The sequence below is a fragment of the Acinonyx jubatus genome, chromosome A1 (genome assembly GCF_027475565.1).
Source record: "Acinonyx jubatus isolate Ajub_Pintada_27869175 chromosome A1, VMU_Ajub_asm_v1.0, whole genome shotgun sequence".
Lineage (NCBI taxonomy): Eukaryota > Metazoa > Chordata > Mammalia > Carnivora > Felidae > Acinonyx > Acinonyx jubatus.
Genome location: NC_069380.1, coordinates 88666206 through 88683570, shown reverse-complemented (window position 1 = coordinate 88683570; position 17365 = coordinate 88666206). Strand labels below are relative to the sequence as shown.

At 38.9% G+C, this 17365-nt stretch overlaps 1 protein-coding gene and 1 long non-coding RNA gene across 4 annotated transcripts in view; both read left to right on the top strand.

The window, feature by feature from the left end:
* The window catches only part of LOC106969971 (uncharacterized), a 67913-nt gene extending 53707 nt beyond the window's left edge, over positions 1 to 14206 (top strand). For 2 of the 3 annotated variants that reach the window (XR_008297112.1, XR_008297111.1), the window contains exons 4-5: positions 2419 to 2628; positions 13273 to 14206. This is a non-coding gene — a long non-coding RNA (uncharacterized LOC106969971). Of the gene's footprint in view, positions 1 to 2418; positions 2629 to 5624; positions 12575 to 13272 lie in introns of those variants that run through there. The other variant, XR_008297113.1, reaches the window with a different exon arrangement.
* A 1626-nt stretch (positions 14207 to 15832) lies between these two features.
* Positions 15833 to 17339, top strand: LOC106970230 (olfactory receptor 10). The gene has a single exon (XM_015066840.3). It carries the CDS (start codon positions 15943 to 15945, stop codon positions 16699 to 16701), a length of 759 nt encoding a protein of 252 aa, XP_014922326.3. The 5' UTR covers positions 15833 to 15942; the 3' UTR covers positions 16702 to 17339.
* Positions 17340 to 17365: the final 26 nt, after the last annotated feature.

Here is a 17365-nt window from a genome sequence, read left to right as displayed (position 1 = left end):
ATTTATTTTATTTCCCAAAAATTAGTGTTAATTTTCTTTGGCCATCATAGTTCAATATGCTTTGGGTAAGCTAGTTAATACCAGATGAACTGGGTTTTCCCATTCCTAGGCTTGAAACTAAGAGTTTGTAACAACATGGATGGACCTAGGTAGTATAAGTGAAATAAGTCAGTCTTATGTGGAATTTAAGAAACAAAACAAATGTACAAATAAAAAAAGAGACAAATAAAATACTAGACTCTTAAAGTAAGCCCCTTCTCTTTAATAAATACTGAACTAAAAATTTGATTCCTGAGGTACCATAGAAATGGCAAACATTATTCTCAATCATTTGGCTACTTTCTACTTAGCTTCTTAGTCTCTTTCCTTAAACATTGCAAGAACTGACTGTGGCTCAGTCAGTTAAGTGTCCGACTTTGGCTCAGGTCATGATCTCATGGTTCATGAGTCCGAGCCCTGAGTTGGGCTCTATGTTGACAGCTCAGAGCCTGGAAGCTGCTTCAGATTCTGTGTCTCCCTCTCTCTCTACCCCTCTCCCACTTGTGCATGCTCTCTCTCTCTCTTTCTCAAAATAAACATTAAGAAAAAAAATAAAAAAACAAAACAAAAAACATTGCAAAAACTGATTAATTCCTTAGGGTAAATATGAATTACTTTTCAGGGTCATCCTACGTTTTGGAATTCCTGTCACTCAAATCCTGGCTGTCTTAGGAGCTTGACCTCCAGTTTTGTCTCTTTGGTCCTATGAGGTCACCAAAAGCTCTCCTGGCTTTTCTACTCATTAAAAGAGGTTTTCAATACATCCATAGTTTTTGTCTCATGTCAATGTTTAGAATAATTCCCATGGGGAAAAGTTTCTCATAAGTTATTAGACCATTACCATGCAGTTCTTTCTACTCTATGATCTTGGTTTTTCAAATACTGGTCATTAACAGTTTTTTCAAAGATTTGTTTTGTTTTGCTTTATTTTTAGCTTTACTGGGTTCCAGTATGGCTCTTCTAAAACTACTCTATCATGGCCAGAAGTAGAAGTTTGTATTAATTACCTCTGACAATTACTGATTCTATTTTAGGTATTTTGTTGTTTCTTAGTTTTTTACTTCCTTTTTAACAATATCGCTAAAAAATGATTTTAAGTGATGTGATATTCAGAATTTTTTCTATGCTACATAGTTTTGGTTTTGCGGTAACTCATTGATGCTTATGATCTATACTAATATCTTATTAATTCATGCTTAACAAAGAACTCCACAAATGGGATTATGTGGACCTTGGCTAATATGTTAATTAAAAATTTTAGGAGAACCCAGAGCCAAAATATTCTTTTAGATTACAAAATATTCTGGATGATGGGTATAATATGTTTCCCAAGGGAAAAAAGAATTTTCTATTTGCCCAACATATTTACTGAATATATTCCAGGTCATTACCACCAGTCCCAGCAACTGCCACTTAGCAGAGATCAAATCAAAGCATTGGTTTTTATTTTTCCCTTGTTTCTCTTGTTTTGGGCTATCAATATGCTAACTAATATCCCAGACATACAAAAGAGTGTGGATATAAACATTTTTTGTTGGGTGTAGTTATCTAAGTATTATACATCAGCAGGGAATATGGTTCTTGGTACAATTGTAAATGGTTTGATTTCTTGATTTCTCTTTGTGTTGCTTCACTATTGGTGTACAGAAATGCAACCGATTTCTGTACATTAATTTTGTGTCCTGAAACTTTGCTGAATTCATGTATCAGTTCTAGCAGACTTTTGGTGGAGTCTTTCAGGTTTTCCATGTAGAGTATCATGTCATCTGCAAAAAGTGAAAATTTGATTTCTTCTTTGCCAATTTTGATGTCTTTTATTTCATTTTATTGTTTGATTGCTGATACTAGGACTTTCAACACTGTTAAACAATAGTGGTGAGAGTGGACATGCCTGTTGTGTTCCTGATCTCAGGAGGAAAGCTCTCAGTTTTTCCCCATTGAGGATGATACTAGCTGTGGGCTTTTCATATATGGCTTTTATGATGTTTAGGTATGTTCTTACTGTCCCAACTTTCTTGAGGGTTTTTATTAAGAAAGAATGCTGTATTTTGTCAAATGCTTTTTCTGCATCTACTGGCAGGATCATATGGTTCTTATCCTTTCTTTTATTAATGTGATGTATCACACTGATTGATTTGCAAATATTGAACCCTGCATCCCAGGAATGAATGCCACTTGATCATGGTGAATAATTCTTTTTATGTGCTGTTGAATTCAATTTGCTAGTGTCTTGTTGAAAATTTTTGCATCCATGTTCATCAGGGATATTGGCCTGTAATTCTCCTTTTTTTGTAGTGTCTCTGTCTGGTTTGGGAATCAAGGTAATGCTGGCTTCATAGAATGAGTTCTGAAGCTTTCTTTCCATTTCTATTTTTTCAGAACAGCTAGAGAAGGATAGGTATTAACTCTGCTTTAAATATCTGGTAGAGATGAGGAGGAGCCAGGATGGTGGAACAGCATGGAAGTTTTTTGTGTGTCTCGCATCCATGAAATACAACCAGACCAACACTAAACCATCCTGCACACCTAGAAAACTGATTGGAGGATTAACACAACAATCTGCACAACCTGAACCACAGAATTCAGCAGGTATGCAGCATGGAGAGGTGAACTTGGGGAGTGAGAAGCCACGGCAGGCAGGGAGGTGCATTTGCAGGTGGAGAGAGGACAGAGATTGGGGGGGGGGGGTGGTGGGAGAAAATACTGGAAAAGCACCCCTCCCCAAAAACAGCTGGAGAGAAAGTGGAAAATTGGAAACAGCTGCAGGGACTAAACTAAAAAGGGAAAAAGGAGAAAGGAGAAAAGAAAGGGTTTAAATTTCATTAAAACTGTAAACAAGGGGAGCACAAAGGCTGCAACTCTGCAGCTTGATACCTGGTGGTGCTCTGGTGGGAAGGGTGAATCCCCAGGAGCAGAGTGGGGTCTGGGAGGTTATTGGGCCACACAGGGACAAGCGGTTACACTGCTGGAAGGACATTTGGTAGAGACTATTGAAGCCACCTGATCCCAGCAGATCCCAGAGAATGGCCACATTTGCTGGTGCTGGAAAAAGGTTGTTAAGGGTGAAGCCTGGTGCCAGATGTGTGTTGTGATTTTTCATAATCCCTGAAAGCTGCTGCTACACTATCTCACGAACTTTTTCTGGGGCAGGCTGGCACCTGGCTGTAGTCTTGGGCACTGGCAGCAACAGGGTCCAGCAAGCGTTCCTGGTTGCAGCTGACATTAGGCCATTGCTTGGTGAGACCCTCCCACAGAGGGGCGGGACGGGTCAAAGCCGCAGTCCTTCAGAAGTAAGGGGCTGGGGAACACAGCTGCATCTGAGACAAAACTTGGGAGACAGGAACTACCTGGGGCTTTTTTTCCACAAAAACCGGGGAGTGGATGAAAGCTGAAGACAAAGGAAGGGTGTGCAATTGCTGAGCAGGGAGAGCAGAGTTCCAGTACTAGAGACTGGGTAGCTGGGTGGTGCCATTTTCACTGCTTCCGCGCATGTGCTTTCCCACCTATGAATGCCACAACACTCCACCCCAGTAGGCTAGCAGAGCCATCTAGTGGAGAACGGAGCCGTTACACTGAGCCCTGCCCAAATGGGCCAATCTCGATCTTCAAGAACACAAGTCTCACCGCTTGCTTAGTTTAAGGACGATAAAGTGCTTCATAGTCTGACTTCTAGGGAAAACAAAGTAATTTCGGTACTATTTCAATCTGTTAGCAGGTCCATGTATTCAATTCTTTCTTTTTTTTTTGCTTTTTCACTTGTTTTCTTTTTCTTGAATACAGAAAAAGAAAAATTTATTTTTATTTTCAATTTTTATTAAAAATATTTTTAACTTATCTACTGTATTTTTTACTTTTGTGTAAATTTTTTCAAATTCTATTTTACTTCCATCATTTTATTTTAGTCTACTTCAGTGTATTCAGTTTTTCAAATTTTCAAACGATTTCCTTTTTTTCTTTTTTACATTCTTTTTCTTTTTCCTTTTTTTTCTTGAGTCAGAAAGAGAAAAACTTCATTTTTATTTTCAATTTCTATTAAAATATTTTTCTTTAATTTTTTACTATATTTTTTTACTTTTATGTATAACTTTTCAAATTTTATTTTACTTCCATCATTTTATTTTAGTCTACTACAGAGTACTCACTTTTTTAAATTTTCAAACGATTTCCTTTTTATTTTTTCTCTTTTTTCTTTTTCATTTCTTTTTCTTGAATACAGAAAGAGAAAAAATTCATTTTTTAAAATTTTTATTAAAAATATTTTTCTTTAATTTTTCTACTATATTCTTTACATTTGTGTAAATTTTTTCAAATTCTATTTTACTCCCATCATCTCATTTTAATCTACTTCAGTGTATTCATTTTTTCAAATTCTCAAATGATTTCTTTTTTTTCCTTTCCCCCTTTTTTTCCCTCTAATCTGTCAAACCACTTTCAACACCCAGACCAAAACACACCTAGGATCTAGCATCATTTATTCAATTTTGTGTGTGTGTGTGTGTGTGTGTTTAATTTTAATATTTTTTTAATTTTAATTTTTTTATTTCAATTTTTCTACCTCATTAATTCCTTTTCTCCCTTAAAAATGACAAAATGAAGGAATTCACCCCAAAAGAAAGAGCACAAAGGAACGACAGCCAGGGATTTAACCAACACAGATACAAGCAAGATATCTGAACCAGAATTTAGAATCATGATAATAAGAATACTAGCTGGAGTCGAAAATAGATTAGAATCCCTTTCTGCAGAGATAAATGAAGTAAAAACTAGTCAGAATGAAATAAAAAATGCTATAACAGCTGCAATCACGGGTGGATGCTGAAGCAGCAAGGATGGATGAGGCAGAACAGACAATCAGTGAGATAGAAGACACAGAATAATGAAGCAGAAAAAAAGAGGAGATTAAGGCAAAAGAGCACAATTTAAGAATTAGAGACATCAGTGACTCATTAAAAGGGAACAACATCAGAATCATAGGGGTCCCAGAAGAGGAAGAGAGAGAAATGGGGGTAGAAGGGTTATGTGAGCAAAAAATAGTGGAACACTTTCCTAACCTGGGGAAAGACACAGACATCAAAATCCAGGAAGCTCAGAGGACCCCCTTTAGATTAAACAAAAACCGACTATCAACAAGGCTTATCATAGTCAAATTCACGAAATACTCAGGCAAGGAGAGAATCATGAAAGCAACAAGGGAAAAAAAAGTCCCTAACCTACAAGGGAAGACATATCAGGTTTGTAGCAGAACTATCCACAGAAACTTGGGAGGCCAGAAATGAGTGGCAGGATATATTCAATGTGCTGAATCAGAAAAATATGCAGCCAAGAATGCTTTATCCAGCAAGGCTGTCATTCAAAATAGAAGGAGAGATAAAAAGTTTCCCAGACAAACAAAAATTAAAGGAGTCTGTGATTACTAAAGCAGCCCTGCAAGAAATTTTAAGGGGGACTTTCTGAGGGGAGAAAAGATGAAAATATAAACAAACAAACAAATACCCAAAGAAACAAAGATTAGTAAGGGCCAGAGAACACCACCACAAACTCCAACTGTACAAGCATCATAATGGCAATAAATTCATATCTTTTAGTAGTCACTCTAAATGTCAATGGACTCAATGCTCCAATCAAAAGATATAGGGCAACAGAATGGATAAGAAAACAAGATCCATCTATATGCTGTTTACAAGAGACCCACTTTAGACCTAAAGATTCAGATTGAAAATACGGGGATCCTTATCTACCAACAAAAGAAAACCGGAGTAGCCATAGTTATAACAGACAATCTAGACTTTAAAGACTGTATCAATAGATGCAGAAGGGCATTATATCATAATCAAGGGGTCTATCCACCAAGAAGACCTAACAATTATAAACATTTATGTGCCAAATGTGACAGTACCCACATATATAAATCAATTAATCACAAACATAAAGAAACTAATCGATAGTAATACCATAATAGTAGGAGACTTCAACACCCCACTCACAGCAATGGACAGATCATCTAATCAAAAAATCAACAAGGAAACAATGCTTTGAATGTCACACTGGACCAGATGGACTTAACCAGATATATTCAGAACATTTTGACCTAAAGCAGCAGGATACACATTCTTCTCCAGTGCACATGGAACGTTCTCCAGAATAGACCATATCCTGGGACCCAAATCAGCCCTAAGTAAGTACAAAAAGATCGAGATCATACCGTGCATATTTTGAGACCACAATGTTATGAAACTCGAAATCAACCACAAGAAAAAATTTAGAAAGGTAAAAAATACTTGGAGACTGAAGAACATCCTACTAATGAATGAATGGGCTAACCAAGCAGTTAAAGAGGAAATTAAAAAGTATATGGAAGACACTGAAAATGATAACACCACAACCCAAAACCGCTGGGATGCAGCAAATGCGGTCATAAGAGGAAAGTATATAGCAATCCAGGCATTCCTAAAGAAGGAAGAAAGATCTCAGATACACAACCTAACCTTACACCTTAAGGAGCTGGAAAAAGAACAGCGAATAAAACCCAAAACCAGCAGAAGACAGGAAATAGTAAAGACTAGAGCAGAAATTAATGCTACCAAAACAAACAAAAAAAACCCCAGTAGAACAGATCAATGAAACCAGAAGCTGGTTCTTTGAAAGAATTAACAACATTGATAAACCACTAGCCAGTCTGATCAAAAAGAAAAAGGAAAGGATGCAAATACATAAAATCAAAAATGAAAGAGGAGAGATCACAACCAACACAGCAGAAATAAAAACAATAATAAGAGGATATTATGAGCAATTATATGCCAATAAAATGGGCAATGTGGAAGAAATGGACAAATTCCTAGAAACATATACACTACCAAAACTGCAACAGGAAGAAATAGAAAATTTTGAACAGACCCATAACCAGTAAGGAAGTTGAATTAGTAATCAAAAGTCTGCCAAAAAGAACAAGAGTCGAAGGGCCAGATGGCTTTCCGGGGGAATTCTACCAAACATTTAAGGAAGAGTTAACACCTATTCTCTTGAAACTGTTCCAAAAAATAGAAATGGAAGGAAAACTTCCAAACTCTTTCTATGAAGCCAGCATTACCTTGATTCCAAAACCAGAGACCCCACTAAAAAGAAGAACAATAGATCAATTTCCCTGATGAACATGGATGCAAAAATCCTCAACAAGATATTAGCCAACTGGCTCCAATACTACATTTGAAAAATTATTCACCACGACCAAGTGGGATTTATACCTGGGATGCAGGGCTGGTTCAGTACCCAGAAAGCAATCAATGTGATTCATCACATCAGTAAAAGAAAGGACAAGAACCATATAATCCTCTCAAGAGATGCAGAGAAAGCATTTGACAAAATACAGTATCCTTTCTTGATAAAAACCCTCAAGAAAGTAGGGATAGAAGGAGCATACCTCGAGATCATAAAAGCCATATATGGACGACCCAACGCTAATATCATCCTCAATGGGGAAAAACTGAGAGCTTTCCCCCTAAGGTCAGGAACAAGACAGGGATGTCTACTCTCGCCACTGTTATTCAATATAGTATTGGAAGTCTTAGCCTCTGCAATCAGACAACACAAAGAAATAAAAGGCATCCAAAACAGCCAGGAGGAGGTCAAACTTCACTCTTCTCAGATAACATGATACTCTATATGGAATACCCAAAAGATTCCACCAAAAAATTTCTAGAACTGATTCATGAATTCAGCAAGGTTGCAGGATATAAAATCAACACACAGAAATCAGTTGCATTCCTATACACCAACAATGAAGTGACAGAAACAAATCAAGGAATCAATCCCACTTACAGTTGCACCAAAAACTATAAAATACCTAAGAATAAATCTAACCAAAGAGGTGAAAAATCTATACACTGAAAACTATAGAAAGGTTATGAAGGAAATTGAAGAAGACACAAAAAAAATGGAAAAAGATTCCATGCTCCTGGATAGGAAGAACAAATATTGTTAAAATGTCGATAATACCCAAAGCAATCCACATATTCAATGCAATCCCTATCAAAGTAACACCAGCATTCTTCACAGAACTAGGACAAACAATCCTAAAATTTGTATGGAACCAGAAAAGACCCAGAATAGACAAAGCAATCTTGAAAAAGAAAACCAAAGCAGGAGACATCATAATCCCAGACTTCAAACTGTATTACAAAGCTGTAATCATCAAGACAGTATGGTACTGGCACAAGAACAGACAGATCAATGGAACAGAATAGATAACCCAAAAATGGACCCACAAATGTATGGCCAACTAATCTTTGACAAAGCAGGAACGAATATCCAATGGAATAAAGACAGTGTTTTCAGCAAGTGGTGCTGGGAAAACTGGACAGTGACATGCAGAAGAATGAACCTGGAATACTTTCTTACACCATACACACAAAAAAAACTCAAAATGGATGAAAGACATCAATGTAAGACAGGAAACCATCAAAATCCTCGAGGAGAAAGCAGGCAAAAACCTCTTTGACCTTGGCCACAGCAACTTCTTAACACGTCTCCGGAGGCAAGGGAGACCAAAGCAAAAATGAACTATTGGGACCTCATCAAAATAGAAAGCTTCTGCACAGCAAAGGAAACAATCAGCAAAACTAAAAGGCAACTGAGAGAAGAAACTGAGGGTTACTGGAGGGTTTTTGGGAGGCTGGACGGGGTAAAAGGGATAAGTGGCACTAAGGAATCTACTCTGAAATCATTGTTCACTATATGCTACCTAATTTGGATGTAAATTTAAAAATAAATAAATAAATAGCTGGTAGAATTCCCCTGGGAATCCATCTGGACCAGGACTCTTATTTGTTGGGAGATTTTTGATAACTGATTCAATTTCTTTACTGGTTATGTGTCTGTTCAAATTTTCTATTTCTTTCTGTTTGAGTTTTGGTAGTGTGTGTGTGTGTCTAGGAATTTGTCCATTTCTTCTGGTTTGTCCATTTGCCAGTTTGTTGGCATATAATTTTTCATAATATTCTCTGATAATTGTTTGTATTTCTGATGGGTTGGTTGTGATATGTCTAATATCATTTGTGATTTTATCTATTTAGGTTCTCTCTCTTTTTGAGAAGTCTGGCTAGGGGTTTATCAACTTGGTTTATTTTTTCAAAAAACCAGCTCTTAGTTTCACTGAACTGTTCTACTGTTGTTTTGGATTCTATATTGTTTACTTCTGCTCTGCTATTTATTATTTTTCTTCTTCTGCTGGCCTTGGGGTTTCTTTCCTATTCTGCTCATAGGCCCTTTAGGTGTGCTGTTAGATTTTGTATTTGGGATTTTTATTGTTTCTTGAGATAGGCCTGGACTGCAATGTATTTTCCTCTTAGGACTGCTTTGCTGCATCCCAAAGGGTTTCGACTGTTGTGTTTTCATTTTCATTTGCTTCCATATATTTTTAAAATTTCTTCCTTGACTGGTTGACCCATTCATTCTTTAGTAGGATTTTCTTTAACCTCCAGGGATTTGAGGCTTTCCAACCTTTTTCCTGTGGTTGATTTCCAGTTTCATATCATTGTGATCTGGAAATTTGCATGGTATGATCTCAATTCTTTTATATTTATTGAGGGCTGTTTTGTGACTCAGTATGTGATCTATCTTGGAGAATGTTCCATGTGCACTTGAGAAGAATGTGTATTCTGCTTCTTTAGGATGAGAAGTTCTGAATATATCTGTCAAGTCCATCTGGTCCAGTGTATCATTCACGGCCATTGTTTCTCTATTGATTTTCTGCCTCAATGATCTGTCCATTGTTGTAAGTGGAGTATTAAAATCACCTGCAATTACTATATTCTTATCAATAAGATTGCTTATATTCATGATTAATTGATGTATATATTTGGGTGCTTGCAAATTGTGTGCATAAACATTTATCACTGTTACCTCTTCTTGATGGATAGACTCTAATTATTATATAATACTCTTCTTCATCTCTTGTTACAGTTTTTAGTTTAAAATCTAGTTTGTCTGATATAAATATGGCTACTCCAGCTTTCTTTTGACTTCCAGTAACATGATAGATGGTTATCCATCCCCTCACTTTCAATCTGAAGGTGGCTTCAGGCCTAAAATGGGTCTCTTGTAGACAGCATATAGATGGGCTTTGTTTTTTATCCATTTTGATACGTGTTTTTGGAGAATTTAGTCCATTTATATTTAGCATTTTATTGAAAAATATGGATTTAGTGTCATTGTGTTATCTGTAGGTTTCATGCTTGTGGTGTGTCTCTGGTCTTTGTAGTCTTTGCAACATTCCACTCACAGAGTCCACCTTAGGATCTCTTGTAGGGCTTGTTTAATGGTTGATGAACTCCTTCAGTTTTTGTTTGTGTAGGAAAACCTTTATCTCCCCTTATATTCTGAATGACAGCCTTGCTGGATAAATGATCCTTGGCTGCATATTTTTCCTATTCAGAACCTTGAATATTTCCTGCCACTCCCTTCTGGCCTGCCAAATTCAGTTGACGGGTCTGCTACTACCCTTATGTGTTTACCCTTGTAGGTTAAGGCCCGTTTGTCCCTAGCTGCTTTCAGAATTCTCTCTTTATCTTTGTATTTTGCCAGTTTCACTATGATATGTCATGGAGAAGATTGGTTCCTGTTACATCTGAAGGGAGTTCTCTGTGCCTCCTGGATTTCAATGTCTTCTTTCCTCAGATTGGGGAAGTTCTCAGCTATGATTTGTTTAAGTATACTTTCTGTCCCTTTCTCTCTCTTCTTCTTCTTCCAAAACTCCTAGGATATGGATATTATTATCTCTGATTCTCCCATGTGGTCTACTAGTTTTTTATTGCTCTTTTTCTCCACTTCATAATTTTCGATAATTTATCTTCTGTTCCCTTAATCTCTCTCTTCTGGAACTCCTATGATATGGATATTATTATGTTTCATTAAATCACTTAGTTCTCTAAGTCTCCTCTTGTGGTCTAGAATTTTTTAAATCTTTCTTTATTTCAGCTTCATCTTTTTTCCATAATTTTATCTTCTATTTCACTTTTCTCCCATCTGCCTCTTCAATCCTTGTTGTCAACACATTTAGTTTATTTTGCACCTCACTTCAATATTTATTTATTCGTCATGACTATATTTTAGTTCCTTGTTCTCTGCAGCAATAGTTTCTCTTCTGTCTTCTATCCTTTTTCAAGCCCAGCTATTAATCTTATGACTATTAATCTAAATTCTTGCTCAGTTATATTAGTTATATCTGTTTTGAGCAATTTTTAGCTGTCATTTCTTCCTGGAATTTTTTTGAGGAGAATTCTTTCATTTCATCATTTTGGCCTGTTTTCTGTCCCTTATGTGTTTTAAAAACTTGTTATGTGTTCTGCACCTGTGAACACTACTATATTAAAGAGGCATCATAAACTGTCCAAGGCCTGGCCCTTCAGGAGGTGTTTTTTGGAGTGTGTTACTTGCTCTGTGTTGTTGTGACTCTGGTTGCTTTGTCTCCCTACTCGTAGTGATTGTTTGGACCCTCCACCAGGTGTTTTTTGATTTGTTCATTGAAGTAACCCTAGGAAAAAAAATTTTTTTAAAGTGGGGGTTGGTGGTGGTGGAAAAGGCCTTATTCCATGAAAAGAGAGAAATGACAGGGGCTAGAAAAAAGAAAAGAAAATTGACCAGGCAGAGAAACTATATGGCTTAATCCAGAGAGAGAGAGAGGAAAATAAAGGAGAACAGGTGTAAAAAGAATAGATTAAATATGTCTGCTTAAACAAACCAATAGCCAGAATAACCAGACAAGAGAAAGGGAGAAATAAGAAGGAGAAAGGGAGAAAATATATAGTAAGAATTGTCCAAGATTTAGATCAGAAAATGCAAAACCTCTGGGTTTCTTGGAACCAGTGGCAGTGCTGGTCTGGAGGAGGGGCTGTCTGCTTGGTCAGCATCAATCCTGCTCTGGTAGATACACAGTTACCAGCTGTGGAGGGGCGTGGTCTTGTGTAGGCGGGTCCCGCCTCCACTGTGCCCCCGTGTTTGTTCCCTGAAGCCCCACCTTGTTGGTGATGGCGAGAAAAATGGCAACACCCCAGTCTCTTCTCCCCAGACTGGGTGTCCCAAACCCTGTTCAGGCCATCCTCACAGTGCTGCACAGGCGCAAGTGGGCCGTGTTTTTTGTTTTGTTTTGTTTTGTTTTTTGTTTTTTTTTGCTCTAGTCTCCATTGTCTCCCTGAAAATCCTCTGGGATTCAAATCCCGATGTTTTAAAGGATCCTGCTCCATGCACTCCGGTTCCTGGGAAGTGCCACTCCCCCAATGATGAAGGGCCTTTGGCTCCTCACAGTGCCGGGCATGCACAAAGGAGGTGGTTTGTCCCATTCTGTCGACTCCCATGCCTCCCTAGTGCTTGGCTGGGATTCAAATCCTGATGTCTTAAGGGATCCCCCTCCACGTTTCTTGGTTCAGGAAAGTGCTGCTCCACCCCACCAATAAAGGGCCTCTGGCTGGTGGGCACAGGCAGTCTTTGTCCTTTGAACTGTTATTTACCTTCTTCCCACAGCACTGGAGGGAGGGGATTGCTTTCCCACACTGTGGACTGCACTTACGAGCTAGTTATAGTTACCTAGCCCAGGGCTGGCTCGCCTCCTCCCCAGGTGCACAAACAAGGCAGCTGGCCCCGTCTGGAGAAAGCCCTGCAGTTACACATTGTATCTTTCTCCATTTTTTTCCAATTCCTGGTCCACGGTTTTTCTCTTATCCAAATACAATCCTACACTTCCACAGCCTCTCTTTCTCTTCCTTTTGTCTCTCCACAAAAGGGGATCCTCCCCTCCATGCCTATGCTGCCCATTTTATCTTTCCCAGTTGGCAATCACGCATCATGCACCTACAGCTGACCAGGTTGTTCCCGTAGGCCTCTGGAGATGTCTCTGTCACTCTGCAGCTCCGACTCTTGGAATTCCAAGTCCTCTGTCCTCAACACTGCTGTGTTTGAGAGGAGAGGGAACTTTGGGTCTCCCTACTTCTCCACGTTGGATCTCTACAGCCGCTAGCCTCAGTAACCTTGCGGGAACCACAGCACTTAGAAGAAGTGCCCCCCCGCCCACCATCAACAGAGAATAATGTTCAATTTATGAGAAGCGAAGAAAGCCTCACAAACTATCCTCTGTCTTGGGGCATGTTCTGTTTTTATTTCTTCAGGCAATTCTTTCTTCATTATACTCTTGGTATTTACATGAGAATTTTACTTGACAGGGCATCAGGGTCTTTTTCTCTGCAGGTACCCAACCCTCTGCTCTTTGATGCTGATCAACAGTAACAGCAGAATTCCCAAACTGTGAGATGCTCTTACTAGGATTAAAACCTCTCCACTTATAAAGTAGTCATGGATGTCACACCCAGACTTTTTGTTGCATCTGAAGATTCTATGAGGAGAAGACTCCCATTTCAAGGGGAGAGCCTGCTTGGAGAATTTAACGAAGACTGGCATCTTTCACTTAGCCATATTAACTTAAGCTTCATCCATTTTTTTTGTTTGGCTTGCTGGCCTTAAAAAAATTGCTAAATATGGATGTACCAGTTTCCTTATCATTTACCTATTGAAGGACATGTTGATTACTTCTAGTTTTGGGTGATTAACAATAAAAGCTGGTATCAACAATCACATGCAGGTTTTTTGCGTGGGTGTAAGGTTTGAAATCAGGTAAATATCTAGTAATGCGATTGCTGGGTCACATTATAAGGTGATGTTTAGCTGGGCCTTTTACTTTTTAAACTGAAAATCCTAATTGACTGGATACAACTGATTTTTTGAAAACAAGATGTCTGCATAGTGAGTAAATAGCCTCAATACAGAGGAAATTATTGTATTATTGAAGATCATGATAATTTTTATTGGGTAAATTGAATAATGTAACAGAAAACATTTTGCAAACCAGCTTTATTTTATTGTTACTCCTCCAAACTATCTTATTTGTGTAAATGCAACAAAAAAATCACTGCTATAAATACCATACTTAGTAGTAGTAGTAGTAGTAGTAGTAGTAAAATGACACATTATTACAAATAAGGAATCTGCCTCATTTGATTTTTGGCTTTTCCTTTTCTTTTGTTCTCCAACAGTGTCTGCTTTATTCTTCATATTCAAACTAATAAAATTCTGGTGACTGCATAAATGCACCTAAGCATTTAATAACATGTTTCTTAATATAGACATTTTTAAACTTCAGAGGAGATGTGGAGAAATAGGCTTTAGTGCCTCAGTAACTCCATCCCCCTATGCTACTTTTACCTTATTCCTAAGCCCCTCACTATCTTACAATAATTGATCACTTTGGGGCTCTTCCTCCAGAGATGTTTCTGCAGAGTAAACAAGTGAAGTTTGCAGTGGTTTTTAAATGTGGGGACATCACGTTTCTCAAAGCTCCCTAGGCACTTACTATAAAAGCTGCCTGCAACTACAAACTAAGTCTTTTGGACAGGCAGAAAGAACTCCCAGCCACCAGGTCAAATCAATGTCTTCTGGGTCTTTGGGCACAATGGACAGGCTTTCAGCTGAGAGGTGCCAGAAACCGATTTAGCTAATAGAAACCCTAAGCATACTAGATATACATTACCCTTGGTCCATTACAGAACCCCTTTTTAAAAAAAATGTTTATTTATTTTTGAGAGAGGAAGACAGAGGATCTGAAGCAGGCTCCGTGCTGACAGCAAGGAGCCCAGTGTGGGGGTTGACTCACAAACCTTGAAATAATCTGAGCCAAACTTGGATGCTTAAGCAGCTGAGCTGCACAGATGTCCCTTCCTTTTTTTTTTTTTTTTTTAAGACTGAGGATAATTTATTCCCCCCCCACCCCCCAGTAAGGAAATGAAAATAGGATAAGTACGTGATTTGGGTGCATATAAGCATTTCTGAAAGCAGGACAAAACCAAGTAGTTTGTGGGCTAGAGCAGAAAACATTAATAGTAAGAGAAGCAAAGGAAGGTGCTGGCAGTTTTTGCCAAATTCCACTTTGCATCTTTGGTCCTAACTTGCTGTGTGGCAGATACATTTTACTCCATATGAAGGTCTGATAGTCTTGGCAAGGAGAAAACTCTGTTCTGCATCTTTCTGCTTTGGCAGTGATTTTGTTTATAGCAGGGAAAAGGGACCTGTGTGTCTGAGACAGCCCTAACATAGCTTCCCTTCTCCTCTCCCCAAGAATTCAGATCTCACACCCACACTAGGACTTTAAGTGGATGATAAAGAGCATGACAAGAACATGACTTTTCACACACCAGACTGAAAACTGTGTGTGGAGGTGAGTATTGTTTGCTTTCAATTGCTCTGAATGCCAGGTTGTAGCTAGTAAGGACTGAAAAGCCAAGACTGTTCTTGTGAGCACCAAAATCAGACTTTCTACATTGGCATAAAACTAGGTTATTAATGCTTTTAAGGTTCTAGGAAGTTTTTTTTCTTAATTAAAAGGACACTTCAGTTTATAAAGATGACCCCTGGGGATGAACCCTCAATCTTTCCTCCCCTCTATCATTCTGACTGATCAGGATTGGCAGTGGTTTTGTTGAATAACTGGTAGCTCCCCCTTTTCTCTTCACTCAGTAAACATTTAGTGAGTGCCCGGTATGTGCCAGGCATTGGGAGTGATAACTACAAAGGGATTATATGCATAGCTACTTACAATAATACAGGCAGTGTTGTATGATAGTTTAGTGATCATGAACTTTGGAACCAGTGAGTTCTGACTTCAAGTCCTAGTTCTACCATGTATTGGGGATGTGGACTTGGCCTTAGGATTAAGTCATCATAGGCTTTAGTTTTCTACTCTGCAAAATGGGGCCCAAGTTAGAGCTGATCCTCTCTCTCTTTGTCCTGATATTCTACACCATAACTCTTGTGGGCAACGTGGCCATAATCCTACTTTCTATCCTGGATGCTGGACTTCATACACCCATGTACTTCTTCCTCAGAAACGTCTCTGTGCTTGACCTCTGCTTCACCACCAGCATTGTGCCCCAGATGCTGGTGAACATGTGGGGAGGTAACAAAAAGATCAGCTATGCTGGCTGCATGGTCCAGTACTGGGTGGCCTTGGCACTTGGCTCCACAGAGTGTGTGCTCCTTGCGGTGATGGCAGTTGATCACTATGTTGCAGTTTGCTGGCCTCTACACTATACCTCCATCATGTACCCCAGGCTGTGCCACCTCCTGGCAGCAGCTTCCTGGTCCTCTGGTTTTGCTAACTCCTTTCTCCAGTCCTCAATGGCCATGGTGCTGCCTCTATGTGGAAACCGGCGTGTGGACCATTTCTTCTGTGAACTATTGATCATTGTTAAACTCTCCTGCGTTGATACTGGCCCGACAGAATCTAAAATGTTTATTGCCCGGCTAATCATCCTAGGCATGCCTGTCTCCATCATCCTGACCACTTACGTATGCATCGCCAGGGCAGTAGTAAAAATGCGCTCAGCAGAGGGAAGGAAAAAGGCCTTTAGGACCTGTGCCTCCCACCTAATGGTAGTCTCACTCTTCTATGGGACCATTATGTTTTTGTATCTGCAGCCCAAGGACAACTACTCCCAGGACCAGAGCAAAGCACTGGCAGTGCTTTACATGATTCTTGCACCCACACTCAACCCTCTGGTCTACACACTGAGGAATAAGGATATGAAGAAAGCAGTCAGGAGCTTGATGGGGACGGAGCAGGTATAGGGAGATCAAGAGTGGGAAGAAAGGTGAGGCAACCACTGGCGACACAAGTTGTGGTGTACTTGCTTTAACTGCGCTTGTTTTATGTTTCTGTGAGGGGGTTGGAAAATCTGCTGTGTGCTCTTCTCTAGCTATTCCTGGGATCTTTACAGGGTGGGGACTCACCAGAAGGAAACCTAACCATCCCTTAAAGGAACCTCTGGCCAAGGCAATCTCCCCTGGCAAGTAATTCTGTGTCCCACTGTTAATGTTTTTCTATTTTCAATGCATGGTTACTAGCTTATTCAAATGCCACCAAACATACTCCTAGATGTTACAATAGCACCAATGATCACTCTGCTACATTTATTAAGCAGCTACATGGCCATAGAAGTTTCTTCATTTTCTCCATCACCACTTTCACTATACCATCATCAAAACAGTTGGGAAAATGGAGGATTTAGTCAGTAACATACAATGCAATACTTGTCCATCATGAATAAGTATATGTGGAACAAGAAAAAAGAATAAGAATCAAGTAGAGACTACACAGTATACCAAGGATCCTGTTTCTTAGAATTGAAAGGAGTACCATGACTTCAAGGCAAGGCTTTAGGACATGTCAAATTTTATCTAATTTAGTGTTTGAATAATAAGGATAAACATGTGGGGCGCCTGGGTGGCACAG